Consider the following 16653-nt stretch of genomic DNA (forward strand, 5'->3'; position numbering starts at 1 on the left):
TTTAACCATAAGCTGTCCATCTGAATCTTGCATCCTTGTTATTTTAGCTGATGGGGTAATAGTTGGAACATTATACCGCCCTTTGACCTTGATGGCTGGTGGTAGTTGCATTTAGTTCCATCAACGCATACAAGGTGTCACTTACTTAGTTGAAAGTCCAGTTTCATATGAAACAAGATCTCACGTATATGCAGTATGGTACTCTTTTTTATTATTTTATCTTGCACTTTTAACCGACTTTAAATGAAAGGTATTTCTGATCTAAATTCGGTTGTATTTTTTATTCAACTTCTTTGAAATTGATTTTTAAACAAAATCGTTTGAAATGAATTGGAACTGACAATTACAGGGAGGAAAGGGATTGTTAGTAATAGAGACTGAGAATCCAATTGCTAGCAATATACCCAACCAGGTCGACCTCCACGCGGTTCTCCCTGGAAACTATCATGGTTAATTCTTGATGAATTCATCATGATAGGCTAACTGGCCTGTTTTCATTCTCATCTATCACTCTTCACTGGTGCTCCGCCAGCGTATCCCGTTAGCGCAGGCGGGGTTACCATCCCATTTTCACCCATCAAAAAAAAGTTCACAATTACAAACAAACTCGTACTGTTTGAGAGTTTAGTTACCAAACACTTGTAACACATACTGTGTCATCACAAAAAATATTTAAAACACTTTTTACCTAAATACTGTTTAACAACGATCTTTTTTAGTGATTAAATATTGTTTAATCATGTCAAACAATCATGTGCCAAAATATATAAATAATAAATAATATTTTTTTAAGATTCCCTTTACTTTTATAATAATCTTTTGTTTAAACATAAACAGATAATAAACATGGACACGCTTTTGTAGGTAGAGACCTAAATATGTGGTGGTAAACAAGCATACGGCCCACCTGATGGTAAGTGGTTACCGTAGCCTATAAACACCTGCAATACCAGAAGTATTACGCGTGCGTTGCCAACCCTGAAGAAACCTCTTTAAACACCAGTTTATCGCAAGTTTATCTTTCTTGTAATCCGAGTATTGTCGATGACAATAAATTTTGAAAATGATAAATTCTGTAGTCTACTTAATTTATTTTCCCATTTCTGAAAACCTCGCGTACGAATTAGCGGTTAAAAATTTTGTCACAAATTAAAAACTAATTACAAAATGTCCAAAATTACAAAATTATACTTGAAATCACACACACAAAGGCTAAATTGTATAAAAAAACACAAAGGCATATGTGCTATAGGTACATTACTTATTTACTTAGAAAGAATTTTCGTATATTCCCACGGGACCAATAGAAAGTGGACACCGCGTGACCTGAGGCGCAATGTTACCTTCCGCTGGTGAGAGGTAAAATTTGTTTGTTTGTTTGTACTGTGTGATCTTTGGAACTAATGAAGCGTTTCTAAAAATTCTTGCATTAGTCGACTGGTACATTATCTAAGAGTAATTATAAGCCATATTTTATTTTGATTTTCGAGCTAGTAAAACAGTGGAGCATGTCTAGTAATATACGAAATAACAGTAACTTAAATAGTGTAAAAGTTAAATGAAGGACTAAATCGAAAGTATACCCTAGTAATTGCAAAAAGAATTATTAAAGCTCCAATTGTTGCTATGGCAATAAGCTGGTCACATAGTTCGAAGAATTATTTTTATTAAGAATTATTATGACGATTGAAAAGGAAGAAAGATTTCTGAGTGGCGATCCCATATAGGCAAATGTAGTATAGGCCCCTCCCACTAGATGGAGTGATGATCTCAAATGCATAGCAGGGAGTCAGTGTATGCAGGTGTTTCGGAACCCTCCTTTATGACAGTCTATGGAGGAGGTCTATTTTCAATAGGAAATAGTTAATATGTGATATGATGATGATGATGAAATAATTGCTACTCTTAATCACAATAATTATTTACCTGATACTTAAGTTAGAAAACAAGCATGTTTTTAACATGAGAAACAAAAAAACCTTCAATATAACCATAAAACCTAGACTTGTAAGAGTGGGTAATATAGAGCAATATGTATATTATGTAGTTTTTTTTGTTTTGATGGGTGAAAATGATATGGTAACCCCGCCTGCGCTAACGGGATACGCTGGCGGAGCACCAGTGAAGGGTGATAGATGAGAATGAAAACAGGCCAGTTAGCCCATCATGATGAATTCATCAGGAATTAACCATGATAGTTTCCAAGGGGAACCGCGAGGAGGTCGACCTGGTTGGGTATATTGCTAGCAATGGGATTCTCAGTCTTCATTACTAACAATCCTTTTCCCCCTGTATTATGTAGTTACAATATCTATACATATAATAAAACTATAATTACCAAAAGGAGACTGTACAAAAGTCGTTTGCTTGGGTACCTCTGTCCCATTCGTGTTTCAACCGTAAAGCAGTTGTATTTGCATGGCTGTGTTTCGGTTTGAATGGTGGGATATGGTGTGAAACCAGATACAGAGGAATAACACCTGAGTCCTCAGGAATGGCAACACGGGAGGTATCATGGGCGAAACAGTATACTCTTAGTTATGTCCATGGTACTGTTCATTGTCTATAGGTCACGGTTACCACTTTCATTCAGGTGGGCCGTCAGCTTGTTTGCCATTCTAAGTTGTATAAAAAAAACTACGGTCGTGATGAAGATAGATAGAAGATATCCAACTGATATGGATAATATCGCCATCAATTACTAGATGAACTCAATATATAGATATTGGATATTGATAGACTATAGACTTGAGCTAATTATAAAAAAAAAGAACAAGAAATAACCTCATACAAAGTTATTTCAAAGTAACACTGCTTCCTAAATTATCGAATCTGTAATTACACTAATCGAATTTACAGCTGCGACCTTTAATACAATTACCTCGCTCAAGGTTAATTCCCGACTTTTGTGTATAATTCGCATTTATTTCTAATTCTATAATTCAATAAAAATTTTATTGATCGATTTCGAATGGCCTTAATGATCGGTGCTAAGGAAACGAATGTGGAACTAATTTTATACGAACATAATCGAATTTGTAATTTACTTATTTGATTATTTTTATCTTATTTTTGTACCTATATGTTTGAATGTATTGTGAGCTCCCGGTATAGAAAAGACCACCCCTTCCTGTCTCGTAGGTGTCGTAATAGGCGATTAAGGGAACTTACAGTCGAGGGATAGGCAACAGTGTCACTTTTAAGGCATCTCCAAGGCTTATCTGCGGTTGCTAACCCGCTTGCCAAATATGGCAACTACTGACAAAACTCTCCAAAAAGAGTGAAGCCAATGTTTAAAAGTGGATAATTAACAGCTGATATCATATGGTATGTGTTTATAAAATGTGCTGGTTCTTGTTGTATATAGGTATTATTTATTATTTATATTAATTGAAAGTAAGAATGCCGTCTGTTGACTTGATGTATTGTATGTATTTTGTTCTTTTTCAATTGTTTACCAATTTTCTCTTTTATAAAAAACTATAATATATATAAAAAGGTTAATTTTGAATAGTATGTCTGAATGAGCTCAAATCTAGATACGTTTTAATTAACACTTATGTCAAATTTATATTAATTATTAAAATACCACGTAATATTTACACGAAAAAAAAAAAATAAACGAACTGGGAACTTTTCTGAAGTCACTAAAAAAAGTGAAGTCTGATAATATAACTTACGATTTGATGATATAATTGACTAAAATAACTAGTTAATATGTTATAAAATAGTGAAAAAAAAAAATAGTAAAATACATACGGTTTAAAATGTCAAACGGTGATTGAACATCTCATGCTATTGTGTAACTCATCTGTCATTACGCATAATCGTGATAACATGGAATTGGTAATAAAACAAAAAATAAAAACTGGCCAAGGACGTGACGGACATGCGTCAGCAGGGTTCTGTAGATATTAAAATGTTTCAACTTCACTATTCAAAAGTTATAAAAACTTTCGAGTTAAGGCCGAAAGAGAATAATTTGTAACTGGAAATAACAGTCTCATTACTAAAAAGTTAGTTTACTTGTAGTTTTTTTTTATATGGGTGATAATGGAATGGTAACCCCACCCGCGATATCGGTATACACCGGCGGAGCACCAGTGAAGGATGATAGGCGAGGATGAAGCAGGTCAGTAAGCCCATTGTGACGAATTCAATAAGAATTGTTCACGATGGTTTCCAGGGGGAACCACGTGGAGGTCGTCCTAATAGGGCATATTGCTAACAATGAGGCTGTCAAACTCCATTGCTAACAATCCCTTTCCCCCCAGTTTAATTGTAGTTGTCGCTGTTAACAGCATATAAAATATTACTAATTAATTTATACTGGTAAATGTATCACGATGAGCCACATCGTTTGATTTGCCTATATCGTTATATATCGTCAGTTACCTACTAGTTCGTTAGTGTAAACCAATTGACAGTAGTGAAGTTTTCATTTTTTTTTATCTATTAAAACGCAGGTTTACAACTGAAAATTACCTTTGCAACGCTTTATAGGATAGGATAAAAACCGAATAAGTTTAGTATTACCTCTATTCGGTGCGCTCAAACTCTTACTAGCTTCAACACCTCTGTTAAATCCTACTACCTCTCACTTTAGTACTATTATATTTTCCTGTGTTCTCTATTCGTTTTCCTTCGTATTTTTTTTTCTGTTGTATGTAGCACACATACAACAGAAAAAAAAATACGAAGGAAAACGAATAGAGAGTTAAGTTAAGTATATGTATGTTATGTATATATTTAATTGTGTATATATAATATATGTATATGTATGTATGTATATATGTTTGTATATGATAATATTTATATAACAGTGCACCACCTACCCTTTGTCTTTTTCTCAATGTCCTCTACCCAAAGGTTGTCTGAAAGAGATTGCTTAGCGATAAGGCCGCCTTTTGTATCACTTCTCATTAATATTTACTGTATTTGTTATTTCTCTTTTTACTTGGTGCAATAAAGTGTAAAATGAATAAAATAAATAAATATTTTGTATGAATAATGTCAAATATCATCATCCTATCAGCCATCTACTGTCCACTGCTAAACAAAGCCTCCCCCTAAAGCAGGGGCAGTAGTTTCCAGTAGTTGCCACACTTGGCAGGCGGATTGGCAACCCCAGTTAGGCTTAATAGGTTCTAAGAGGTATGCTGCCATCCATCCCTCGACTGTTATCTTAGTCGTCTCTTACGATACCCATGGGAGCGGATGGGGTGGCCCATTCTATGCCGGAACAACACGACAAATAATAACCAACGTTAATGCTGTAACTACATATGTTTGTATGTCGTACAGGCTAAACATGTCGAACGATATTATATTGTCAACATCTGCATGTATTTATACGCATGTTTTATAAATAAATAAATCTTGAAATCTTGAAAATCTTGAAATCCTTATTTAATGAATACTTTAAATTTGCATTGTAATTTAATTATATTGTTTAATTAAAAATTCAAAGCAATTAAAAAAACGCCAAAAGCGTTATCTATTTAAAGAAAATAAATAAAAAAATAATAAATAATTGAAATTAATAATTTCAATTTAAAATATATCTTGTGTTTTTTTTTTAATTCTAAGTTTTTGTTTTAGTAGTAACTAAACAATATTTTATAATGTTTTATAAAGTTATGTAAGTATCTAGAAGTACGATTAGACAGATAGATATGATGAATTAAAAATACTTACGATTTCACTATGTGTTTGAGGATGTCTAAAAACTCATTAATTAAATAAAATGATTATTCTGATTACTATTGAATTATATATATTCAAATGTCCATAAATGATTAATTATACCATATATTATAATATAAAAAACAATATTTTTTATAATTATTATTGATTAGTTTGAAAACGTAATTAATGATGAAGCGATTTAAATTTGTTAAAAAAGTATATTTTACATAAATATTATACATTTTCTATGAATCTGTTTGATTTATGTAAATTTTTGTTGCTTGATATCAAGATATTACATATTATTAATAAAGGAATATTTTTTTTAAATATAAAAATGTATAAACTTAGTATCTTAATATTGGCAGTATTTATAGGTACTTAGAGAAAGACATAATTTTATTATGCCTTTGTTACATCAATTTAGAAAGGAACTAAATTAAGTGATCAATATTTATAATAATAAGGACTATATTTATTTATTCATATGTTTTAATAAAGTAACTGGGTATGAAGTTTTATACAGAATTTCCTTGCATAACGTAGGTAGGTTCAGAATAATTCAGAAATAATTTTCCGGAATTCCCGAAATTTCTTCTAATTTCCATATCGGAAATGAATACGAACTGGAAAATAGCTATCATTAAAAAAAATATGTATTTTGACGACATAGTATTTACGCTAATTCTTCAAAACGCCGTGTTACGGCGTTTTAAAGAATTAATGTGCACATGGTCATAGCAATAAATATTACAATCATTACTTGCAATTGCAACATTATTACAGAATAAAAATCTAAATTTATTAAATATTTGCTTTGTTTCTTTAGATTCGACCAGGGCAAATCAACGAAAGGCGCAAGCAAACTACGGCGGGATCTCATCAATGCAGAAATAGCGAATCTTCGAGATCTCCTGCCCCTGCCGCCGTCCACCAGACAGAGACTGTCCCAACTCCAACTGATGGCTCTTGTCTGTGTGTACGTCAGGAAATCCAACTACTTTCAACAAGGTCAGTGCAGAATTAATAAATAAATATGTCTATGGAACAAATCTTATTATACACTAAACGATCATTAGAATGACAAATATGCATGGTGTTAGTTGATCATACATGGGCTTTAATGATCATGTAATTTTAGACATAGTACATTTAATAAATATACATAATGTAAACAGAGATTTAAAAGAATAACTGTTGAGTTTCTTGCTTGGGCTCTTCTTAACAGATAACAACTTTCCGAACACTACATTCATATAAAAATGACGATTTAAAAGTTCTTGTAAACAAGTTTATTTGAATAAAGATGTTTTAAATTTGCATTTGAATAAATTATTTTTCTACTAATTTTGTAATGTAAAAATGTGAGGTGTCGTTTCCATTATGCCCTTAATATTTGACCCACAGTCCCATTAACCTCACTCGAAATAATATAGATATATATATATAATTTATTTGCTTTACTTACAGCACACAAATAACAACAGTCATAGATGTAGTTCTAATACACAATAAAGAGATAAAAGAATACATATACCAATAAAAATAAAATAGATAAAAGAAGTAACAACTTTTTCGTACTCGTAACACAAAATGGTCACGACTCAGTTTATTATATTGCCCTCAAAAAAGCAAAACACTAATATTCTGTTGTGGTCAAAAGCAATATCATCATTAGTATCATCATTATCATCATATCAATCAAATATTTGACTCTATTGATTTATTTCGGGGACCAGTGAGACGATTAGACATTAAGAGGCAATGTTTATTTAAAATGTAACATTTAAAGGTTAGTAGCGGAGTTATGGGTTTATTTTGGATGCCATACATAATAGTTAAACTGTTTCAGTCAAATTCGAGTTGCGTTTATTAAAAAAACTAGTTACATAAATCTACCCATTAATTTATTAAAATACATAATTCATAAAATTGTTAGATTGTGTACTTTATTAAATTGTGCTCCGTAGAAAAAGTGACACATATCAATTTTTCTATACAGAAATAATGTAAAGAATTATTAAAACGGTACTAGTGTACGCCCTAAAAAATAATACTGGCCGCAACGCGAGCGAAGCAGCCATTTAATAGTATTACATGTTACCAAAAATAATAATTAACCTCGCACTTTATGACCAATGAAAATTGTGATAGTCGATATAATAAAAAAACTTACTAAAACCTCACATATTCTGTTACATCATTCATTTTTATGATAGGCCTTCGTTATCTACCGTTCAGTAGGATTCTCCTTCAAGCATCATTTAGCGAATTACCACAAGGTCGTATCATATATAAATATCGTTTTAAACACACCAAACTCGAAATTCAGCCTTGATAATAAAACGGCAAAAATCAATAATTACGTAAGAAGCGATTTTCTCACGAACAACAGTTAGTTTGTTAAAAAAAATGGCTACGTTTCGGTTTTGATAGGAAAATTAGAGAAAATTAGCGGGCCAGGACTGGCTACCGACTGATGGTTATTGGTCCTAATGGTGCCTTCAGGGTCGGAATCCTGGTCGAGTAATGTCACGCCCGGATCTCACGCTACCGGCGCTCATGACGTCTGCATCGACCGCGGACCCACAATTATTTTATACTGAAATTATACGTATTTTCAGTGCGTATCGTTGGAAATAATGTAATAAATAAATACCGATATTAAAAATATTGTTATTAAATTATATTTTAATTATATAAAATTATATTTAAAATTAGGATTAAAAATAAAATTTATATTATTATTATTATCTATGGAATAAATAGACGATGAAAAATTCATGGATGGTTATATATTTAGTTTAATTATATATTATATATATATATATATATATATATATATATATATATATATATATATATATATATATATATATATATATATATATATATATATATATATATATATATATATATATATATGTACAAATATTTAAATAAAGTTTCAAATTTTTTTAAAAGAAAATTCTATCATATTTTGTATTTTTACGCGATATCTTCGACAAGTATGAATAAATTTTATACACATACCATAATTCTTTTTTAATTGATAATATTTGTTTCTGTACTCTTCGGATACTAATTTTATCACTATTTCCTTACACCACCACTACATATCAAAATCTACCTATTTTTTATAACAATAGATAAAAATCTTTGATTGTTTCTAATATTATTTTTCTATTATATTCAGTTTTAAAAAAACTATTGTTACATATAGATAAAAACCTTTTTAAATAAGAGTATTTAAGTGCAGGGAATGGAGGTAAGAGATAAAGAGAGAGACATTTTAAAAATCTAATCATAACAACTAGCTTTCAGCAGGCACATTTCACAGTCGTTCCCAAGGGACTACCGTCGTATTTTGTATGATACTCGCCACTGGCGTACTTATTCTGCTTTCTTCTTTTATCGTCCCCCTTTCCATATGTAGTGAAACGATAATGAGTTGTTGGGAGAATGATAAATATACTGGTTATATCCGGCGGCTTTGCCTGCGTAAATTAGATATATTATTTCGAATACATTCTCTAATCTCACATTTTATCTAAATCTATACAGTCGTTTAATCGTAATTAATCATTAATAAATTAATGATACAAACGTCGAAACATCCGCACAAACTTTTATGTTTATAATATTAGTAGTTTATATAAAAGATTATATAAATTATATAAGTATAAAAAATCCTTCTAAGAAGAAGGATTTTTTATACTTTTTGTAATCTCATTATATTATTTATCGAATTATCTGATAGTGCTTATCAGATAGATTAGATATACATATTAAACCTAATATTGCTTGTGTTTTTAGTGTTGTTTTTTTAATTTTTAATTCGCAAAAAAAAAACATAATTTCAAGACAATTTAATAACTGTAAGTAAAATAAATAATAAAACAATTTGTCGCTTATTGAATACGTATCGTTCTGAACGTTGCAGAATAAGGATGCGCGGACTCGATAAACGTTCAATAGTAGAAGGATCGTGGGAAACGCAGTTTGCATATGATTTCGCTGGCAACGTTCGCCCGGAATGACGGCTCTTTGAGTTTCCAATGGTTGTTGGCCATTATTGTCTTATTTTGATACTAGTGGATAACCTCTGGCATCTTGCTACCGAAGTGGCTATTGTTTCTATTAATATTTATTACTAAATTACAATTTCAAATAATTGATTTACTTATCTTTGTGTACAAGAGAAAAAACTTTTTAATTATATTTAAATTCTAACTACTGAATATGGTATTTCAAATTTTTAACTGTTAACTTTTTAGGTGACAAGTCTTTTTTAATTTTTTTTAAGTAATAACTAAACTAATAAAAAAAATTTAGATTAGATGCAATCTATTACTACATATATGTAAAACATAACATTTGATTGACTTCATATTTTCAATACAATATAGCAAGACGCAAGTGCGTTTTCTGTATAGATTTTATTTTGTATAGCTATTATTTGTATGCACATAAGAAAAAATAGTATTTCTATTAATTGTCTAGTGTTCATAGATTTCAAACTCTGATTAGTTTAGGATTATAGCCTGTAGCGTGTCAAGGACAATTTTATTTCCTTTCTATACACATATGTAGACGGACTGACTGATATATTATCGCTGAGTCGAAATTATCAAAGCAATGATGAGTGAATTTGTTTATATAAATAAATAAAATATATATATAAGATACGAGCAAAAATATTTTAGAAATTTACCCCCTAATGGGGCGAAAAAGAAGTGCGCTAACATTGCACTAATATTTTATGTTTGTTATACCTATATGCAATATGCTGTTGGTGTTCCTTAAATAAATAACAAAATTTGTTTATTTCAACTTAACAAAATATAAACATCAATCGAATAATTACATAGTAATTACGAACGAGTTCCCGAGGGTTCCCAGTCATATAGGTCTAAATATGAAATTACGGGCATACCAACGGAATTGTCGGGCACGCACACCGCACCGCACCGCACCCGTTCCATGGATAATTTTTGCATACCACCATGAGAACTATCGATGTAAGGAACGCTTTCTTAAGTCTAATTACGTATATGATTGGTAATTTTGTATTGTACCGAACCGGTTTTCGGATTGACTATATGAGAAGTTGCCAGGGATCGAAATGTGTGGTATGTTAAATGCGTTTGTCTTTTTAGCCGATTGTCGATGGAAAGATGTTAATATGTTTAGTATGTATTTTTTGTATAACATAGGGGCAAACGAGCATGCGTCTCACCTAATGGTAAGTGGTCGAGGGTAAAGGAATTGTTAGTAATGGGGTGTAACTACCCCATAACTAGCAATACCTCCAAGTCGAACTCCACGCAGTCTCCCTTGGAAACGATCATGGTTAATTCTAATGGAATTCATCATGATAGTCTAATTGATCTGCTTTAATCCTCATCTATCATCTCTCACTGGTGGCATGCCAGAGTATATTGATCTCGCAGGCGGGGTTACCATTTCATTATCACCTATTAAAACCTGGGCAACAGAGGAATTTCGGGTGTTTTGCCAGCATTTCAAAATATCTTTTCTTGGAGGTTTCAAAGTTGTATTTATTTATTCTGAAATATTACTGCTGAGAGTTGATGCCACAGTATGTGTGTAGCATACCTAAATATGTGTATCTTCCATTCTTTGGCAAAACGTTTAGTGATGTAATGAATCGGCCTTTTTGGTATACGAGTATTTTAATACGCGATATAAAGAGAATCAAATCCTGACTTGAGTCCGAAAACTCAGACAAGTACTCCAATATTTACATGGGTTCTCGAATACTTCATCAAACTTGTGTATTTTTAAACTTATTTTTGTAATTTACTCTTAATGATAATAATAAATGTTCAGTTATTTAAAATTTTTGTCATTAGTAATTGAGAAAAAAATTACGATCATCACGCAAATAATATTCGAGTGTCGAAAGTGCTCGAATCTTGTATTCAAGTATCGTGTATCTAAGTGTATTCCAGAGGAGGCCGAGTGGTTGGTGCCCATCCCAGGTTGCAAGCTTCGCAAAGACATGTCTGAGACTACATATGTATGTGCCTTTTTTGTCAAGTCCCTTAAAAATAATCTTAAATACACATACCTGTGTACTAATAGATATTCGAGTCAATACTCGAATCAACCCGACTCGGTACATCACTAGTTAAAAATCAATGCCGACAGATAGTGCATCTCCACTATTCCACATCAAACGAACCACTGATTGCGATACCTCGATAATAGCCGCTAAGTGTTGGCATTCGCCGCACCCTGCCGCACCGGCGTAATGATACGTTGATGCGCGCTCGCTAAATCACTATTACCTTACCGTCTGTATTTCTAGGTTATATGTAAACGGTGTTTATGAATATGACTAGTTTTTTTTTGTTGCGGTTGCCAACAAAATATAATTATTTGATAGCTTATCGTCATCTCAACGTTAACCGTCCACTGCCTTCCTTATAAGGGGACTTTTGCCAGTAGTTGCCACGCTTGGCAGGCAGGTTGGTAACCGTAATTTCAGAGAAATCATTAAGTTCTCTTATTCGCCTCTTATGACACCGACAGGAAAGAAAGGGATGGACTATTCTGTGCCGGGACCACACGGCCCATTGTTATTTTTATACCTTGTTTTCTGTTATTAAGAATTTTTGTGTGTACGTATTGTTAACTTATGTAATCTGTACCATTGTTTAAAGAGAATACTAAAAAGTTTTTCATTCTTTTGTTTCATAATCATCATATCAGCTGTTAATTGTGCACTGCTGAACATAGGACTCCCCCATAAGAGGGTTTTGCCAGTAATTGCCACGCTTGGCAGACGGGTTCGCAACTGCTGTTAGACCTTTGGACCGTTGTGGATTGGCAACCGCCGTTAGGCTTTTAATGATGTATTAAGAGAGACGCTGCTGTCCATTTCTCAACCATAAAGTTCCCTTAGTCGTCAGCCACTGGAAAGGAAGGGGTGGCCCATTCTATGCTGGAAACACATGGTATTTCAATTACTTAATAACTTGCAAATATACCTATTTAGCAAGGCATGGGATGGGCAACAGCATCCCTTCTAAAATGTCTTCAAAGCTTGTCGATTCGCCTGCCAAGCGTGGCAACAACTACCAAATTTCCCCAAGAGGGAGGTTTATATTAAGACGGTAAAAGCTGATATGATGATGTTGATAGCTATTTAGTGGTAGAAATGCGTAAGATTTTTTATTTATTTCAAGTAAACAGTTACATAGACAATACATATTCTTAGTGCCACGAAACTGCATTGCAGTTTGTCTGCAGCTCTGCGCTCTTGTACATACAGTTTTTTAAACAATTATAAATTTATATCCTAATTCTATATACTAAACTTGTATCTTTATATATACATATACACAGATATGCATATATACAGACACACATGCATATACTAAGTGGATGTTACTGGCATGAGTATACACTCATACCAGACCAAGGTTTCCTTACAGATAAATTTCATACAATCTTTATTTGGTAATGAGGAGATTCTTCTGATTATCATTATAAAGTGATAATTAATGATAACACTATAATATTATACTAAGTCATCTAAGGTTACCAATCAAACGACCTGTTAACAAATTTAATATTCAAAATGCATCCATAATATTCGTGATTGTATACGTCGTAGAGCCGTCCACTATTTCTCTGTCAAACATCTGAATCGATCGTATATTTGCCTCCACACCCTCACGTTCTGACGCATTATAGCACAATAAATAGTCGATAAATCTATCGGTTTAACTCGTCTGCTCTAGATTCAGTATTGAATTGATAGAAAATGTCTAAAATCAATCTCGGAACTGAAGCACTAGCTGTTTTATATAGCGCTTTAGAGTAGTGTCGTTGAATTCTGTGCGATTATGAATAATTGTACTCATTAATTCAATGTTTTGTTTTTATGTACTTAGTCAACCTAAACTCTATACAGTTTAGGAAGAAATTCCAATGTATTTTTTATTTATTGACAAAATAGTTCTTCTTTAGTCAATTATTTTAAAATAGTGTTTTCATTATATATGTATAGGAAAAAATCGCTTATATCATGCGTACATTTTTAAACGATTTTTAAAAGTAGGAGACTGTATTTGTCTGCTTCTTTTTTCTTTTTAGGCATATTACGTAATAACATTACTAATTTTGTGATTATTAATTAACCCTTATTAATTTTGTGATAATTAATTTATTGCGGAACAAAAACAAACATATTACAGAGCAAAATTCATTTAAATATATAAATATTTAATTTTAAATTAAAAAAAAAATTTGAAACTAATGCCACACTAATTCATAATTTTAAAATTTCGCGTTGTACACATATTATAAATACACAATCGATTATGTATTTAAAAGAAACTAATTCATTTATTTACAGAACAATAAATATTTAGATTATTTTAATTTTTCTACGAATGTTTACGCATTACGTCACTCACATTAACCAGTACATCTTTACACGATAAATAAAAAATATAAAATCAAACGTAATAAAAACATAAATTTATCTAATATTCTATTAGTATTAGGTAATTAAAGATTATAAACGTATTTACAGATGAATCTAATAAATTTAACCGGTAATCAACAAGTCGTTATCAGTGCCCTAACACTTTATAAATAAACTATAAATAATGTATGTATGTATGTTAATCCAATTAGCAGCAAAGTTACACTGTCACATTAACATTAATTTGAATTTTAAAATAGATAGAATATCACTTAACTTAGTAACTGGTTAAAGAGAATCGGTGACAGGCGTAGACGGTTTCAAGTAATAAGTAAATAAAATATGCTTTCGACTATAATCCCAGATGGGATAGACAGTGGTGTTTTCATTGTAACTGTATTACTGAGTATACATGAATATAGAAAACAGTGTTTTTATTGTAATACGATTCTTACAACGAATCTTAGGAGTCACTAAAAATAATAACTATTAACTATAATCATGTAATATATTATAATTAATTAATTATTATAAATAAATAAATAATAATTTTAAGCTACGGTAACCGCTTACCATCAGGTGGGCCGTATGCTTGTTTGTCACCTCAGTGGTATAAAAAAAATTAACAAATTATTATAGTGATCATGGTTCACTTGACTAAACTGACACGTGTTACTTCGTATCAATTCATTGCCATCCTAATTCCGCTCTTTAAAACACAGCGATCCAAGATTTTTTTATGCAGCTTAGAATGCAAACAATCTAATTTTGTTCGAGCATAATCAATTTGCCTTGTGGTCCCTTCACAAAACAGGTCATTCTTTCCTTTCCTGTGGGTGTCATAAGAGGCAACTAAGAGAACATAATGGTCAAGGGATAGGCAGCAGCATCCCTCTTAGAGAATGATTAAAGCTTAACCGCGGTTGCCCATCCGGCTGCTAAGCGTGGCTACGACTGGGAGAACATTCTATTTGGGGGAAACCTATATTAGGCAGTGGATAGTAGACGGCTAATATGACAATAGTGGTGATAATTAAAATTGAAATAATTTGAAATTTGTGATTCTATTAGTTCAAATTATGAATTTATTAATAAAAATATTGATACTTTTTATAGGATTAATTTAAAGAATGTTTACAACAATAAGGCAACCCTATTAAATTTTGTTTAAATTTATGTTATTCACTGTTTTGTGTAATACTATGCCAATTAAATATCTCTATAATCATAATATTCGTTATTTTCATTTTTCCAAAATAAATCCATTCTTGTACCATAATAATAAATATTTTTTATATCTATGCTTGTACCATACACTGCTCGAAACATAAAAAACCTTCTCCTCGAGAAAAATACCCGTAAATTAATTACCAATTTTAAAATTAGATATGTTATTACCAAATTAATATTTCAAGTAAAGCCTCATTGCATCGGACCCGATGATTAATTTAGAAACACAAGAAATATTACGCCAAACTCGTAAACTTTCACTAAAAACGTAATTATTACTTATAGAACTGGTAATAAAAAGCCGTTAACTTGAGTTATCATATGATCCGCTAACATATGCTCCTACATAGACATAGATGGGAATAGACGACGCAAGTGTTTTAAATTTGACAAGTACTTTTTCAACCAAGCAAATAGCAACTTGAATAGTGATAAAATTAATTAAGTTTCTAGTAATCCCACTATGCTTATTATTAAAATAATCACACTGACGAATGTCGGGATGTTTCATAGACACATATCCTTTTAACAAACATTTAAATTATTTTGATGTAAAATTCGGAATTGTGGAAACTGTTTTAGTCTGTATAAAAATAAATAGCATTAATTACAACAAATAAACATGAGTCCAATACAGGAGCAAATTTCATTGATTACAAAAATAGTTATTAAAATTGGTTCAAAAGCGGCGAAGATATTGTGTAACATACATATTTGTGTGTTTAATTCATTAATAAACACACATATCTACGTTTTTACTTACTTCAAACCCAAAAATACTATTTGCAATTTTAGTTTATTTTTTACGTAAATCACATGTAAGATTCAAATTAAAATTTAACTAAAGTATTAATTGGGTTCTTAATCAAAAACTTAGCAAGTAAATGTTATATGGAATTGCGATATCTATTTAAGTCAAAGTCTATGGTTCTTACCTTACTTACCATAAGTGCGTCGGAATACACTTGTATGTCAAGGCCTCACTTGTCTAGTAAGCCCCTTATTTATACGCCCATAGAGATTTATTGCAATGTTTGCTATTTATTACTACAATTGAATATTATTCAATATATATAAATATACCGTGATGGAAACCTTGGATTGGCGATTCTTAGAAATAAAGGGCATTTAAATAATTAACAACATATCATCTAATGTATTTAATAAATCGTAATTAACACCTAATTAAAATATAAGACAATTATTACTGTATTGAAATAAGATAAGTATAGTATAGTTAATACCTTTTTTTTTTTAATTAAATTGATACCATC

The 16653-nt window shown here is 31.3% G+C and overlaps 1 protein-coding gene across 1 annotated transcript in view; it reads left to right on the forward strand.

Annotated features, from left to right (window-relative positions):
• Positions 1–16653, forward strand: part of LOC113520265 (PAS domain-containing protein cky-1) — a 178642-nt gene that overhangs the window by 45997 nt on the left and 115992 nt on the right. The window contains exon 3 of the mRNA XM_052898104.1: positions 6518–6699. Coding sequence (XP_052754064.1) covers positions 6518–6699 — 182 coding nt within the window. The remainder of the gene's footprint in view (positions 1–6517; positions 6700–16653) is intronic.

Source organism: Galleria mellonella, unplaced genomic scaffold (assembly GCF_026898425.1).
Source record: "Galleria mellonella isolate WM207_F2 unplaced genomic scaffold, CSIRO_AGI_GalMel_v1 utg40, whole genome shotgun sequence".
Classification (NCBI taxonomy): domain Eukaryota; kingdom Metazoa; phylum Arthropoda; class Insecta; order Lepidoptera; family Pyralidae; genus Galleria; species Galleria mellonella.